This window comes from Sebastes umbrosus, chromosome 3 (genome assembly GCF_015220745.1).
Source record: "Sebastes umbrosus isolate fSebUmb1 chromosome 3, fSebUmb1.pri, whole genome shotgun sequence".
Lineage (NCBI taxonomy): Eukaryota > Metazoa > Chordata > Actinopteri > Perciformes > Sebastidae > Sebastes > Sebastes umbrosus.
In genome coordinates this window covers 19,212,412-19,228,185 of record NC_051271.1, presented here as the reverse complement: position 1 = coordinate 19,228,185, position 15,774 = coordinate 19,212,412, and the positions used below count along the sequence as shown (strand labels likewise).

The window sequence follows — 15,774 nt, the reverse complement described above, 5'->3', positions numbered from 1 at the left end:
TTTTGAAATCCTGCCTTTTCTTCCGTAGCATGGTGATGTCACAGAGTAACACGTAAGGGATAATGTACAGCGAGCCGGTCATTGTTCTTTTGAGTCGGTGCCGCATCGCCCTGAAGGGGTTTATTTCACAACAGTGACCCGCAAGCTGTACATAATTCCGCTTATTACACGGCTACTTATTTAAGAAATCAATAGTTTGACACAAAAACGGTCCGCCAGATTCCGACATCATGCTCAAACAGAGAGTTTCAGACAGAGGGTGAAAAGAGCCGGTATGAGAAAAGTAAAGCGTTTTTTGAACATAAAAGCATGTGAACATGTTCTAATAGAAAAACAAAATACAAGTATGCACCTGAAAATAAGCATAATAGGTAATAGGTCCTCTTTAAGTTTCTTTCTCGTGAATCATAATTTACTGTTCTACTGTACTCCTTTTTTGTCTCCATTATTTGTCTGTTACTTTCTTTGTATCTGCTCATATATGCTGTAATTGTTTTTTTTGGGGCTTCAACTAAAGATGATTTTCATTATCGATTAGTCTCCAGATTATTTTCTCAATAATCGATAAAGCGTTGAGTCTGTAAATTGTCTGGAAACTAGTAAAGAAAAAAATGCTTGCATAATAATTGCAGAGTATTTTGGTTTTGGTTTAATTGATCAATCAGCTAATCATTTCAGCTGTATTGTTCTCGCCATCCCACTTTATCCTCTACATTTGGCCATACATGTTGACTTTCATTTGAAAATCAAACGCCTAGTGTACTGCTTTGCCTTCCAAAGTAAGTTTGAGTTGTGTTTAGAACCATATCTTAAGCTTTCCTTCTGTGTTTTGGCAATATGACAAGCCAACCACAGCCCCACCTGAAATTAAAGTGAGAGTCAGCTAGTCGAACGCTCTGCCTTGACTTGATAGTTTTCAGTGCGCGTCAGCTGCAGACGTCTGCACGTACGATTATATTTGTCTCAATAGAGTTACGCTCTGTTTAGTGAGCGTTATAATTAAAAGTCCCCCGTGGAGCCTTCTACACCACCACCTTCCACATTTATGCGCACACACGTAGCACCAGGTAATGAATAAAGCCTCCATTGATCAAAGAGGAGGCATTTGTGTTTAGATCAACACTGTCATTCTTTCTTTTTCCCTTCTTCTGTTTTCTCCTCACCATTAAGCTCCACTCTCGCTCCACTCTTTTCCCACCAATCTCCTCTCAGTAGCCATCTGTCTTCGTTCCTCTCACGCTCTCTCGCTGGGTTTCAGGTGTGTCCCCCACATTTACATTCCCTCTGTCCGACCAAACGGTAACTGATGGGACCACAGCCTATTTTCTGTGCCAGACGAGCGGAGCTCCAAAACCGGCCATCACCTGGAGGAAAGGTAACAGAACACACACTCTGCGTTACACACTGACACGCTGACATGATGTGTTTGTAATTAAAAATGTGCTTAATGACTTAATTACTTTCGTTCACCTCAAGGCTGTTTTATTATTTTCTCTCTCTGCAGGATCACAGGTCTTAGCTAGCGGCTCCGTGCAGGTGCCCAGGTTCACACTGTTGCAGTCAGGTGGTTTGCAGATTCAACCAATCAGCTTCCAGGATTCAGGGGATTACACTTGTATTGTCTCCAACCCACAGGGAACCATTAACGCCACCTCTACGCTCACCGTCTGGAGTAAGAGACACGCACTTTACACACAAACAAAAATACATTAAACTGCTCAATATACATTTGCTAAACAGACTAAAACAGACATGGAACACTAATTTATCCGTAGCTGTCAAATCGCATTAGCTCAGGCTGGAGAACAGCAGTCTGATTGGTTATCGATGCAGTGGGCTGGTGTAACGGTGAAGTCATCATCTGATTGGCCGGTTTAGAGGATCATTGATTAGCTGGTAAACTTATCGATTGGCTGATTTTTTATAAATATATATATGTCTTGGGAGCTTCAGATTAAATACTGTTGAATTAGATTACTGTTGAGCACTATGATGTATAAAAACTATACTCTATTACTAATCTATTGGAGGCCTGGTTGTTACTGACATATAAGACTACACTGCATCCATCACTTTTTGTCTTTCGGTTATAAAACATGTGAAACACCTGAGTTGAACAAAGCATCGATAACATGATAGACTAAACAGTTTTCTACATTTTAACTGTGGGTGTCTATGAGTGAGAGAGGAAACCTGCTTGTGTGCTGTTAAGCTTCAATAGTTCAGGGCTAAACTGTAAAATAATTAATTTATCATTATTCTGCAGCAGCATACATTTAAACGAGACCGTGCATCATGTTAATATAAGAGAATACTAAACTAATTTAATTTCAGCCTGTAAATTTATGGCACTTTTTTTTTTTTCAGGCCGTACAGTCATTTCTGTGCCTCCAACAGACCAGCGTGTTATTAAAGGAACCACTGCTATCCTGGACTGTAATGCAACACATGACCCCAGAGTCAATATCAGGTACCTGCTTGTCTGTTTGTGTGCTTATGTACATGTATACTTACTCTCACAGTGTCTGCTTCTCTTCTCTGTTTTCCATGGATTTCTGTGTATCTGTAACATAGACCGTATATATAGATGGACGACCACATCTCCACTTCCTCTCACTGTAGAAAAGTGAAGCCAAAATATCGGGAGCAGCTTTTGACATCATTTGGAGCCAGAGTCTGCGTGCACAGTAGTAATCAGGGGGCTGGAGCCGAGGTATCAAGGTCCCGCCCACACACCCGCCTGAGCCAATCATGAGTCAAACATGGCCACAGCTTGTTAGCGTGAGCCACCTAGCTGCTACGTTAGCACGACGGTAACTGTTTGGCTAGAAAGACACAACAGCTAACTGTAATATCTCTATAACTACATTCATGATCAAACTGACACATGTTCTATTACACAGACTGGTGACGGTTATGGAAAGTTAAAGTTACATCTCCTCTCTCGTACAATTCAGAGCCCCCAGCTGCGAATACTTCAATCAGAGCAGCTGTCAATCACAGCTGTCAATCATGACGTCTCACCCCTTTTTATAGCATCAAATAACTAATTAAAAACAAACTTATCAGAAAAATGAACACTTGAACATACATCAGCGTGGTAAGAAATAAAATGACGGAAACCAGCTTTGGGAAAAATGTTTTTGACAAGTACTTTGTTTGGCCCATGTCCCATCCACTAACATGGAGGGGGCGGGATTTATGACTAACACTGCAGCCAGCTACCAGGGGGCGATCGAGATGTTTTGGCTTCACTTTTTGGGAGCTTTCATGTCGTCCAACTTTTTATACAGTTCGTCTGTCTGTAAATACATACAGTATACAATAGATGTATTCCTTTTCTATTGCAGCTTCAAGTGGGATCGAGGTGGCGTGCCGGTCCGTCACACCAACGGGGGACGTGTCTCCATGCGCCAGGGCTCCCTCACTATTGGTCAGACATGGTCAGGTGACATTGGGGATTACACCTGCACTGTGACATCACAGGCTGGCAACGATTCTCGCCCGGCACGCCTCGAAGTCATGTGAGTTCAAATTAATAGCGCAAAGCTGTTTTGACCATGTCACCCTAATTTCTGACAGACCCAGGCTAGCTGTTTCCCCCTGTTTCCAGTCGTTGTGCTAAGCTAGGCTAACTAGCTGCTGGCTGTATCTTAAAGGGTATCTCTGGTACTTTTCAGCCTGGACCCTATTTTCCCATTTTGTTGTTTCTAAGTGAGTAGTGGGGACAACAATTTCTGAAATTGGTCCAGTATTGAGGGAGAGCGCTGTAGACGGCAGCTGCTCGCAGGCTGCAATCTGGTGCTATTGGGGCAAGCTGGCACCGTCATTCACGTCCACTAAAAGTGCTTGTTTTTGCCATGACAGGCTCTGATTGTTATTATAAGTGTCTGACATTATGGAAAGAGTCTCGCTCAGGGAGAACTCTTGTTCTGAAATCTGGCGAGATGACGTGTTGCTGAAGACAATGGTGGAATAGTGGAATACATCCATGGTGGAAACACGAGCGCCAGACGAAGAGAGTTTGTTTTGTTGGAGTACAGAGAGCGTAGCTTAGTGTTATCTAAAAGAATTTCAATGTCATGGCTGAATATTAATTTCAACAACATGGATGAGGTCTTTGAATTCGATGGCCGCCCGTATTTATTTGAGTCAGAGTATACGGATATTCAGATTTCATAACGAGACTTCTCCTTAAGTGGGATCAAGAGAAAGAAAGGTAAGAAAACCTTTTATTTCTCCGTAGGGTCCTTTCCATAATGTTGTCAGACACTTATAATAACAATCTGAGCCCGTCAGTGGACATAACGTTACACTGACATTGCTCACTTGCCCTCGCAGCTCATTTCACGGCTGCCAGTTACAGCTTCATCCCTCAATACTTGACTAATTTCAAAAAATTGTTGTCCCATTAGTCGCTTAGACACAAAAACTCTTCTCATCTAACCCTTGGCAAGAAGGCAAATAAGCGTAATTCTGTTAAGTTGTGAAGCACGCTGCAGAGTTTTTTCTGCTGTACATAGAATGTACAATATATGATCCTGAACATTATCTTCAGAAAATTGTCTGAGTTTAGAGCATTTATATGGTATTTACAGACATATATTGTGGAATACAGAACAGGCATTGATCCAACAAAGTTGTTTTCTTCTTCGTGATTAGGCACGAAAACGACTTTGACTTTTTGTGCTGCAATCAAGTGGGAAAACAAACAGCCAATCCATAGCTAGCTGTCTGGCTGATTCAAATTGCAGATATGATTGACGGGGAGAATGCCTCTGGGTTGAGCATTATAGGGAAAAAAATATTGACTATGCAGAGCATTATTCAAGAGAAGCGGCTCATAGGCAATTAAGTACATTGGCAAACATAAAGAAAGCATTAGCGGGTGTCTAATGAAATAATTGCTCATTTCCAATAGTAGCCATGGGGTCAGACACCCTCTCAACCACATACATATCTATATCATTAAAACTGTAAAGTGTGAGAATGTGGCTCGTCAGCGTGAGTTATTATTAGACAGTAGTAATAATGGTTTAAGGTCATATGTGCTATCAGGTACTCTGTACATGCAGTACACAATTTGTTTGCATGCATGCGTGCTTCTCTGTGGTCATGTGAACACATTCCCAACATGCCACATTTGTGTGTTTGGTATGAGAGCAGGCGTTCCTGACGCTCCGATTAAAACATGCCACACACATATTTTAAGTGTATCCCGCACAGCCTCATTACAGCCACTCTGAGAGAACACTATCAGGTAGTGGGTCTTTATATATTAATAAGTACTTGCATAATATATTTATAAAACGCACTTATGATATATTAATACAATTGCAAGGTAGGAGAGAGATAGAACACGAGTCCGCATCCTTCTGAATTATACAGCGACGAGAGGTTACACATGTCAAACTCAGAGGGAGGAAGTGAGCCTCTGTTTGTGGCTGTGCAAAAACAAATGGGGTACGAAGGGATTTCTGTCTGTCCGTCTGTGTGTCTGTCTGTGTGTGTGTGTGTGTGTGGGGGGGCGCGTGCATCCACGTGTGTGGCTGACATTCTCGTTAGCTCAGTATCAACGGGTCATGGAGGTTAACAGACGCTGGCGGCTGAGGAGACAGACTAATTACCAGCAGGTTATTGGTTCAACTCCCGCAAGACCCATCCATGTGTTCGTGAGTGTGTGTCTGTGCGTGTGTGAGTGTTTTGTGTGAGCTGTGTGAAGGTAGTTGCTCTAACATTCTCTAAGCTCATCCATTAATTAATATGATCATGTCAGCTCAGAAAAGAAAACATCATTCTCATTTCCCCTGTGCTCCCCCTCCGCCTTCGTTCACCGCCGTCCTCGCTTCTCCGTGGTAGAGTGCGAGTTTCCCTCCCCCTTAAGTCTTCTTCATATCTCTCTCTCTCTCTCTCTCTCTGTTCCTCTCAGTTTCTGACTTCATACCCACTTGAATATAAAGAAAAAAAACACATAGCAAAAACAAAAACTGAAATGTTTTTGAACTGTATCATCCGATGAAATTAAGAGCTGGCAGCTTGTCAGAGTGCACACACATTCATGAATGTTTAGAAATAATTAATGGGCTTACTGTATGAATACGAAATGCGTCTAGTTTAGGCACAAGGGAAGCGTGTCGTTCATTACGCTTTCAGTGTAAATATATTTGTTCTGTCCTTTTATGTGATCTGTTAATATCTTCACTCCTGTAATCTCTGCTAGCACCTGTAGCCTTCTGCTTTCCATTCCTCGTCTCCTTCAAACCAAACAGTTTTTGAAAGAGACTTATGATGCACTAAAATTGGTATAATCAAATGTCTGGACACTCTTTATTGCTTTCATGAATATATCTGTTTTTGCTTTCTTTGTTATTAACATGGCGGGGATGCACAAATATCCACGGGGGTTGGCCAATTGTCTGGAGGATTTATTTTTAATAGATGTGGTGAGATATATTTTCTGTGGTGCAGGTCACGCACAGAATAAAATATCATAATAATAATATGCAAAACACAGCCATATTTAAAAGATATCGCCCACTGGAGCTGATCCCGGACCAGACCCTGGAACTAGCCTGTCCAACATTATTCGACCACACATTTCAATTAGAAAAACCAAACAAATATCTGTATAATGAAAAGTCTTGGCACCTTGTTACTGACTTCTTTATGAAACACAAATGCATGGATGTGTAATTTACATATTCAGACACACTCTTTTGTCAAGGGAAATACGCTTATTGGCTTTCTTGTCAAACATGAAAGAAGAAGATTTACATTTAAAGGGATAGTTTGGGTGTTTTGAAGTGGGGTTGTATGAGGTACTTCTCCATAGTCAGTGTATTACCTACAGTAGATGATGGTATAATATTTATTAATTTTTTTCTCTAATTTAACTTGAATGTTCATTTTGCACTAAAGTTATTAAATGAGGAAAATACTCTACTTTTCATTTTGTCAATTCACAGGACTATACAAAAATAGGCTTTACCATATGTTTATTTCATATAGACTATTTTTTATTGAATTACCAGAAAACATGCTATATCCTGATGTATATCATTATTGAGATATGAAATTACCTATATTGGGATAGAAGATTTTGGCCATTTTGCCCAGCCCTACTTTCAGACAGAGCCAGGCTCTGAGAGTGGTATCAATCTTCTCATCTAACTCTTGGCAGGAAAGCGAATAAGGATATTTCCCAAAATGTCAAATTATTCCTCTAAAGACTTCTGATCAAATGGCCAAACAGATACTGTGAAACTCCTGGTGTGATGTTTTTGGTTCTTTCTTGTCTTTTGTGTGTTCAGTGAGCTGCCACACTCTCCTCGCTCCCTGACGGCCCGGCTCAATGACTCCGACTCCCGCTCCGTCCTCCTCTCCTGGCTACGCCCCTTCGACGGGAACTCCCCACTCCTGTACTACCTGCTGGAGCTCTCTGAGAACAGTACGTGTGTGTTTATGTGTGTGTGTGTGTGTGTGTGTGTGTGTGTGTGTGTGTGTGTGTCTGGGCATACTTTATAGTCCCTGAGCGACAAACAGCTGTTCACTTGCCATCTACCAGGCACTGACACACACTCATTTACAAGAGGCAGACATATGGGGAATGGTGTTGCTGTGTAAATGTACATCCAGGTTCCCTATAAATAAACTCCTATTTTCCTCCCTCTCTCACCCTCTCTCTCTCTCTCTCTCTCTCTCTCTCTCTCCTTCTCTCACCCTCTCTCTACCACAGATGTTTTAACAGCAGGCTGGCTCTCTGTCAAATGAGAAATAGAGGGAGAGAGGAGAGAGGGATTGAGTAATAGAATGACAGGGGAAACAGATTGTAGAGAGATGGCTGTAGAGTCTCTGTGACGCCTACTGTAAGCTAATCGGACGGATCGGCAAACGTTATATGCAGAGTCGAGCACTTGATAGTGACTGTAGGAGCCGGACTGATGGACAAATGTCAAATGTTGATGTTTGACATTTGAAATAATCTTCATTCTGATAACTTTTCTGGAAACAGCAGGAATATGACTTCAAGTTTCCTGCTGTCACCATCTTAACAGCTGCTCTACAGAAATACTCATAATGATAGTCTGGTCGATTTCAGTAAAGACTGAATCCAGACAGTGAGGAATGGACAACAGTTTTGTGCACTACAGACACACAGCTGTGTGTCTGTAGATGTTTTGGATTGTATTTTAGAGAGAATGGGCCATTATAAATACGACGTATTTTGATGTCAGACAATGGCTCTAATAGACTCGCTCGGCTGGCTTTAGATGGCACACACACTGTCCCTCTCACTTACACAGCTACGTATGCCTGGTGCGATGATAATAGTGCATCTCTGTGGTTTCTTCAGCAGAAAGACTGAAAGTTGGCAACAATATACAGAAGCATCTGTGTTTCTTTATTAATCCCCTTCTTCCCGCCAAACTTTGGTTCTTATTGCATCCTGTGATACTTTTTTCCCTTTATAATGCTAATTACCCCCTTTCTCTACCTTCTCTCCTTGCTTCTTTTATCTGTTCCTCCCTTCTTTTCTTTTTGATTTATGGGTCCTGAGTGTCCCCGTGTCTCTGTTTGTCCTGCCTCAGCCAGATATTATCAGCCTCTAATCTGTGTGTCCTCTGTCTAGACTCGCCGTGGAAGGTCTACCTATCAGAGGTCGATCCCGTGGTGACCGAGGTATCAGTGGGCGGGCTCACACCTGCCAGGACCTATCAGTTCAGGCTCTGCGCCGTCAATCAAGTGGGCAGGGGTCAGTACAGCGCCGAGACGCAGAGGTAAGAGACACTGACACACACATGTGGGATACATACACACACACACACTCACCACAACTACCAGCTATATTAAACACACATTTCATAATACATCCTGTGAAGCCACACTGCTATTTCACTCCCAAAAGGCATGAAACCATTTTTTTTATGTAGAACATGCTGTGATGTGTGAGAAATAGCCTGTTCCACCTCTGTGTAATAGACTTGGTCACACTGCCTTACACAAACTGGGAATGAATAAACTGGAACCTTTCTACAGTCAAAAGGCAGAGTGCTCACACACCCACACACTCTAATTTCTGTATCTAAGTGTGTGTGTATAATAGTGTGTTTGTGTGTGTATGTGTGTAAGGATGTATTCTAATACGGCGAGGACTAATAAAGGTTGGGTCCGAAATTCCATAGTAACATGCTATTTAGTACCCTAAAACAGTATGTGAGATTTTTTTAGTATGTCCGAAACCTTAGTATGAAACCAGTAGTACGTGAATTGCATACTATTTCTGGTGAAATATTACAGTATGCATCGCTGGACACTGCGGCAGCAAAAATATCCCACAATGCAATGCTATAGTGACAACAATGTTCATAACAGACGTTGACTGACAGGCTCTGAAATTAACTTTTTTCACTGCCTGCCACAGTGGAAGGAAAAACATTTTTTTGTCTACCACAAAAATGAAGGAATAACAGTTTAGATCTCAATGTTCAATATATTTCACACAAAAAAACATTAAATGCATGGTAAATTACAGTGTTTGAATTACACCGTAGCTTCCCTTATAGGAGCCCTATTTTTCAGGGATGTCAGGGTACTGTACACAGTACTGTACTGTACTTTGTTATTGTCATCTATCGTGGTTATTTGCATAAAAACACAATTCAAAAGATTAGGAAATAAATTATTTTATTTTTATTGAAATATTTGCTTTGATCATCAGTAGTTTTAATGATGTATTCTAAGCTGCTTAGAGCTAGTGTTAGGAAATTAAACACGTCACAATTCCCTCTCTAATATATTAGAGATATTATAGCATTAAATATATTATATACTGTATATGTATTATATTGTGAAACATCTCTTACAAACAACTGGATTTATTATGTTATTATACTGAACAGAGCTTGAACGCACCATAATGTAACACAATGGAACTTCCATTAACCCTAAGTAGCTCCGTTATTTAACCAAGCACGACTGTGCTGCCCACCGGCTGCTAACAGGTAACGTTAACTAGCTCTCCTCCTGCTGATTTCAACACAGATTTGATGTTCAGTGTCGCATCATCAGGGAGGAAAATAGGGTGCGCCACTCAGTTTTAGTAGTAGTAGCGCCATGCTTTTGAGAGCTTATTCCCTGCCCGCCAAAGTGGCAGATGGCCTGACGATTTTATCCGCCACTGCCAACAATTAACCCACATTTGGCGGGTGCTTATTTCAGACCCTGCAGACATCTCTGTAACATCAAAAACACTTAAATTTAACTGTAAGTACAAAAGTTCACTTTGCTAGGCGTAAAATATATTTTAAATGAATTCAGACTTTGATTCTCATAAACCGTTGTTTTGGTCACTTGAGGTTGGCACGAGTTACCATGGTTACACTTCTCCAACCGGCAAGGAGGCTGACACTGACGACTTCTTGAGAGTGTCTAGTGTTAAGTTGTAGTGTTAATACTAACACTATCTCTCTAACTCTCAAGAAGTGACGACTTCTTGAGAGCCGAAAAGATACATCCTACTGTTTATTCACACAAAAGTATGTTGAACGATAGTACACGTATTGGGTATGTGGTGCACAATATGTAATATCGGACGCAACCAATGTGTCCCCTTTTTGTTTAGAATTAATTTCCTTTGCAATGAGCGATTTATATTCATCACATCTGTGCTGTACTGTATGTCTACGTGACGTGTGTGTGTGCATGTGTGTATATGTGTGTGTATTTCCCTGCCAGTCTCCTTCTGTCGTGAACTAAACCGCAAAAATGAGGAAATTAACTGTCTGCATGTGTGAACGGGAGAGTGTGATTTGGCCTGAAAAGTAAATGGATTGCTGTGCAGATGTTTTATGTTTGTGTGTGTGTATGTTTGTATGTTTATCCCAAGAGAAAATACTAATGGGGGTAATTATGATGCCTTAGCACTGATGGAACTGGATAGAGTGAGAGAGGGTTGGAAGGAGGTGTGGCAGGCCTCCCTGAATACGCACACACACCAAATCTCTGACGCTCACACACACAATACGACAGATGTGGCCTTGTGTTATAAAGTAAACATGGTTTCGTCTGGCTGAAGAGAGTGACCACAAGCAGAAGCCAGTTGTGGTTCTGCCAAATAGACTCTCAGTAACAACAGCAGCTGTGAACGCTGCCATCACACGTTCACACACCTCAGATTACAGTCTCTTCTGTTTTGTGTTCTCCTGAATCTTTCTCTCCTCTGCCTTTATTCAAAATCGTTCCCACTTATCCTCTTCGGCTTATTGTCCGTCATTATTCCTCTCCTTCCTGTGCCTCTCTTCTTCTCCTGTATGTACCAGCGTATTGTTTGTGTCCATCCCAGTCCACAGTCCAGAGCTGGAGAATAGATTGCATTGATCCTCTCTAAATGAAAGACTGGCAGACAGACAAGCCATCACTTGTCAGTGTATCAGAGCAGATGGATACACCTCTTCTTCTTCTTCTTCAGTGTTTGTCTCATACGTAAACCACGCGCACTTTGATATTCATCTGCTGGGCGTTTGCCTGGATGAGACAAAACATGATGCAGTCGCACGATGCCAAGGCGCGTGCTGCACTTGACACACAGGGAGAGCGGGGCAGAGGAAAACGTCCCACAGAAGCTCGGTGCTCCAAATGAGAAGGATGACAAAATGCAGTAATGTGGGCAGAGTGAGCGAACGGGACAGAGAGTGAAAGAGAAGCTTGTAATATTGATGACAAAAAGCCCTTATTAAAGTTTGAACTTCCAGCTGCTTCTGCACTCTCCCATTTTGTTCTTGTCCTGATTAGGAACTTTACCCTTAACAGTATTAATTCATACATTTTTCTCTTTGCTCTCCATCATTATCCTGCCTCACTTCATCTTATTCAACAGAGTGCACAGGAAGGAAGGAAAAAGTGTCCTGGGAGACGGACATATCTCTAGTATATGAATGAATGTGACCAACGCTGAAAAACATTACCTCTAAATGCAGAAACTCCCTTGTAGAATCCAATTATACCATCTTGAGTGTCACACACACACACACACACACACACACACAGTTGTTCATGCATGACCTACACTCACACCATTACCATTTTTTAAAGTGGAAGCATTAACAGAGGGAAGACAGATTATGCATTAATGCCTTGAACTCCGGGCATCTGTCTCAATTTTCTTTGCCTCTGCTCTTATTTTTTATTCCAGCTGTTCAGTCAGAAACCGAACACATCAGACTTTAACACCGAATGTGTGATAAAACACTCTTTTCCTTTCTATCACGCACACATACGCTAATAGACACAAAAAAATGAATGCTGTAAGAGCTTTGGGAGATTTAAAAGATTTACTGGAGATTTGTCCTGTGCTTTCCAGCGTGTCAATCTTGAATTATACTGTATATCTGTGTTTAACTGTGGCCGAAACGATGTTGGAGGTGCCTATTGCATAGGGAGTGATATATTTACTTTAAGCTATAGAGAGGAAACATCAAGCCAATTGTAGAGAGAAGGCTCGCACTGATAAAAGCTCGGCCAGATGAGGAAGAGCTCATTGTTTGTCAAGTATAAATGGACGAGATTACAGGCATTTCTTCAATTTACTCTTTTCTTCACTGTAAACACACAGACAATGTAGCAGGAAATACAATGAAGGCTTAGTCATAGCTGAGTTCTTGCTGTAGCCCCCTAGTCAACATTTTTAAAGAGGAGGTAATAAGCTACAGTTTAGTCCTACATATACCTGGCAGATCCCACAGATACAAATTATGTAAGAAGGGATAAACATGAATAGAAACCAGACTATTACTGTGAATATTTTTAGATATAAGCTGGAAAAAAACTTCTTCCATCATACAACAATAACCAAAAAAAAAAAAGGTAAATCTGAGCCAAAATAACACAAGAATACAGCGGTTACAGCTGATTACGCCATACCGACCGACGGCGTTGATGCGGAAGCGTAGCACCCACCCTCCAGTGCCCCCTCAGGTTAACATTGTTATCTCTGTCAGCACTTTCGCTGTTGTTTGCACTGTTAGCACCGTTAGCCACCGTTTTGCCGTCGCCATGTTGAGAGCCTTTAAGAGGCAATAGAAATGCTCCTAATCCCTTATTCAGCACCTTTAACATAAAACAAAACCATGATGGAAATGTTATGCTTCAATTAGCCAAAATAATTTGACCTAACCGCCACCTCCAAAGTGCTAAATGCTAACAACAGCATGCTAACATGGTCACAATGACATTTAATCAAATGTATACACAAACACAGACAGGAGCAGGTAAAGCTGTGATTGTTATTTGCTTTGTTTGTGTTAAAGACAATACATTCACATTCACATTACATTACAGTCAGCCATAACTTCTTATTTTTACATGAAAAATATTTTCTATCAATAATGACAGATCATCTAGTGTCACATTTGATTGGTTTTGAAAAGGGCTGTCAACCGATTAAAATATTTAATCACGATTAATCGCGTGATTGTCTATAGTTTTCGCAATCGCAAGTTAATCCCAAATTAATCACATATTTTTTATCTGTTCAAAATGTACCTTAAAGGGAGATTTGACAAGTATTTAATACTCTTATCAACATGGGAGTGGGCATATGCTGCTTTATGCAAATGTATGTGTATATGTATTATTGTAAATCAATTAACAACACAAAACATTGATAAATATTGTCCAGAAACCCTCACAGGTACTACATTTAGCATAACAAATATTCTCAAATCATGACATGGTAAATTCAAGCCCAACAGGCAACAACAGCTGTCAGTGTGTCAGTGTGCTGACTTGACTATGAGTTGCCCCAAACTGCATGCGATTATCATAAAGTGGGCATGTGAAAGAACCCATTTTCATTCACATATCTTGAGGTCAGAGGTCAAGGGACTGTTCCTTCACTCTAGCTTTAAAACTGAGCCCGCTACAACCTAAAAATCGCAAGTTGCGTTAATGCGTTAAAGAAATGAGTGGCGTTAAAACAGATTTATGTAAACGCATTATTATTGCGTTAACTTTGACAGCCCTAGTTTTGAAGCATCGTTGTTGGTATGTAGTAAAAAATGTGATTGGCCGATCAGGTATTGTGACTACAAATCTATTTGTTATTAAAGTGACCAACATAAAGCACACATAGAGCAGTAAATATGTGCCTCAGCTGGTTTAGCTCTATTGTGAGAATAATGCACAAAGTTTCTCTATTTCCCGGACACACTCTCGTTAGTTTGTCAGCCTCCTCCATTTGTGCAGCTTTTAGCCTCGGGCAAAACAGCACAACATTTAAAGCAGACAAGACTTAGAGTGTCAAACAAGAAGAAAATAAGCTAATCTATTTGGCTGGTTTTACCCAATCATGTCACATCTGGTTTCTCTCCCTTCCTTTTTTTTTTTATTCCTGTTGCCCTCTGTTTATTCCTCTCTATTTCCTACTCCCACTGCATCTAAATGTTACTATCCTGTTTGAATAGAGGCAGATTTAACATCCCGGTAACACCATTAAATTTAACAGTCGGTGTGTATGTGGACTTAGTGAGAAAGCCGCCGGGCATTTAACTATGGAGAATGACACAGATAGAAAGTTTAACTAATTCCCACAGCATAGGGACTCACAAAATACATCCCCCCCACCCCACCCCAAACACACACACTTTCACTCACACACGAAAACATGTAAATCTCCTGCAGAAAATGTCCTCTTTTCCTTAATAACAAGGGACAGAGAAAGTGTGTCACACAGCGTTCAGACAAAGTTACGGGCTGTGTTTGGTTTGTTTGGCTGTAGTTCAAGTATGGCTGTTAGTGTGAATGTTTGGATGTGTTTTGGGGGTGGATGTGAAGTGGTGTATGAGTAGGTGGGTTGGGGTTTGTATATTTAATCTCTGGTGTGATGTCCTCATACTGAACCCACTGTATGAAATATTTACCCCGTAAATGGTTGGGAGGGAATTAAAGCGATTCACAAGGAGTTTCTGCTATCGAGTACAAGTGTGTCAGCGTGCATTTGTGTGTGTTTCACTTGCAGTCAAACAGTGAATGGCCGCATCTGTTCAGCACTGTATGGGTGTGTGGGTGAGTTTGTGTATGTGCATTAATGTGCATCATCAATTTCAGTCAAAAGCAGTGGCATAGTTGAGGATTATATATACCCCATTTCCAGGCGGCTACACTAATGCCCATCTCATTCACACAAGGCCCATTAGCCTATGTGTGTGTGTGTGTGCGTGTGTGTACTGTACATGTGTATGCCTGCAGCACCTGGTGCTGTCTGACAGTGCCTAACCTAATGGAAGTAAAGCACAGCTGTAAAACCACTGGCCTGTGCCATATATCCGCCTGCGCAAGTCTCGAGCTAACAGCTTTCACACCCTCACTTTCACACACACACATATAGATGTGCACACACATTTATAGGCACATACAGATTCAGACACACAAATACAGAGAGCCATACCACGGCTAATGGCTCGATAGCTCATAGAGAATCATTCAGGCAGACGTGGGGCACAGAGGGGAAGTGAGGAGGGGGGGTGTAAATCTCCAGACATAATCCATGGAAGGGAAAAGACCATCGGATGTAGCAGTCTGTCTTAAGCTGGGAGAAATTTGTTTGGTGTGTTTATATGTGTGTGTGTGTGTGTGTGTGTGTGAGCACATATGGCTCTGATTACGTTAGCTGAGCTGCTTACTGTAAAGCCAGAGGCTGACCAGCTCAGCCCGTGTGCTTTACCAACCATGAGAGGGCTGGGAGCTTTAATCACGGGTGGGGCACGGAAGGGAGGGGGG

General features: G+C 41.4%; 1 protein-coding gene across 4 annotated transcripts in view; it reads left to right on the top strand.

The window, feature by feature from the left end:
* LOC119484813 (protein sidekick-1-like) overlaps window positions 1-15,774 on the top strand; it is a 291,651-nt gene that overhangs the window by 190,363 nt on the left and 85,514 nt on the right. For all 4 annotated transcript variants that reach the window (XM_037763916.1, XM_037763915.1, XM_037763914.1 and 1 more), the window contains 6 exons: window positions 1,259-1,375; window positions 1,505-1,672; window positions 2,368-2,470; window positions 3,351-3,524; window positions 7,311-7,447; window positions 8,630-8,777. In XM_037763916.1, coding sequence (XP_037619844.1) covers window positions 1,259-1,375; window positions 1,505-1,672; window positions 2,368-2,470; window positions 3,351-3,524; window positions 7,311-7,447; window positions 8,630-8,777 — 847 coding nt within the window. The remainder of the gene's footprint in view (window positions 1-1,258; window positions 1,376-1,504; window positions 1,673-2,367; window positions 2,471-3,350; window positions 3,525-7,310; window positions 7,448-8,629; window positions 8,778-15,774) is intronic.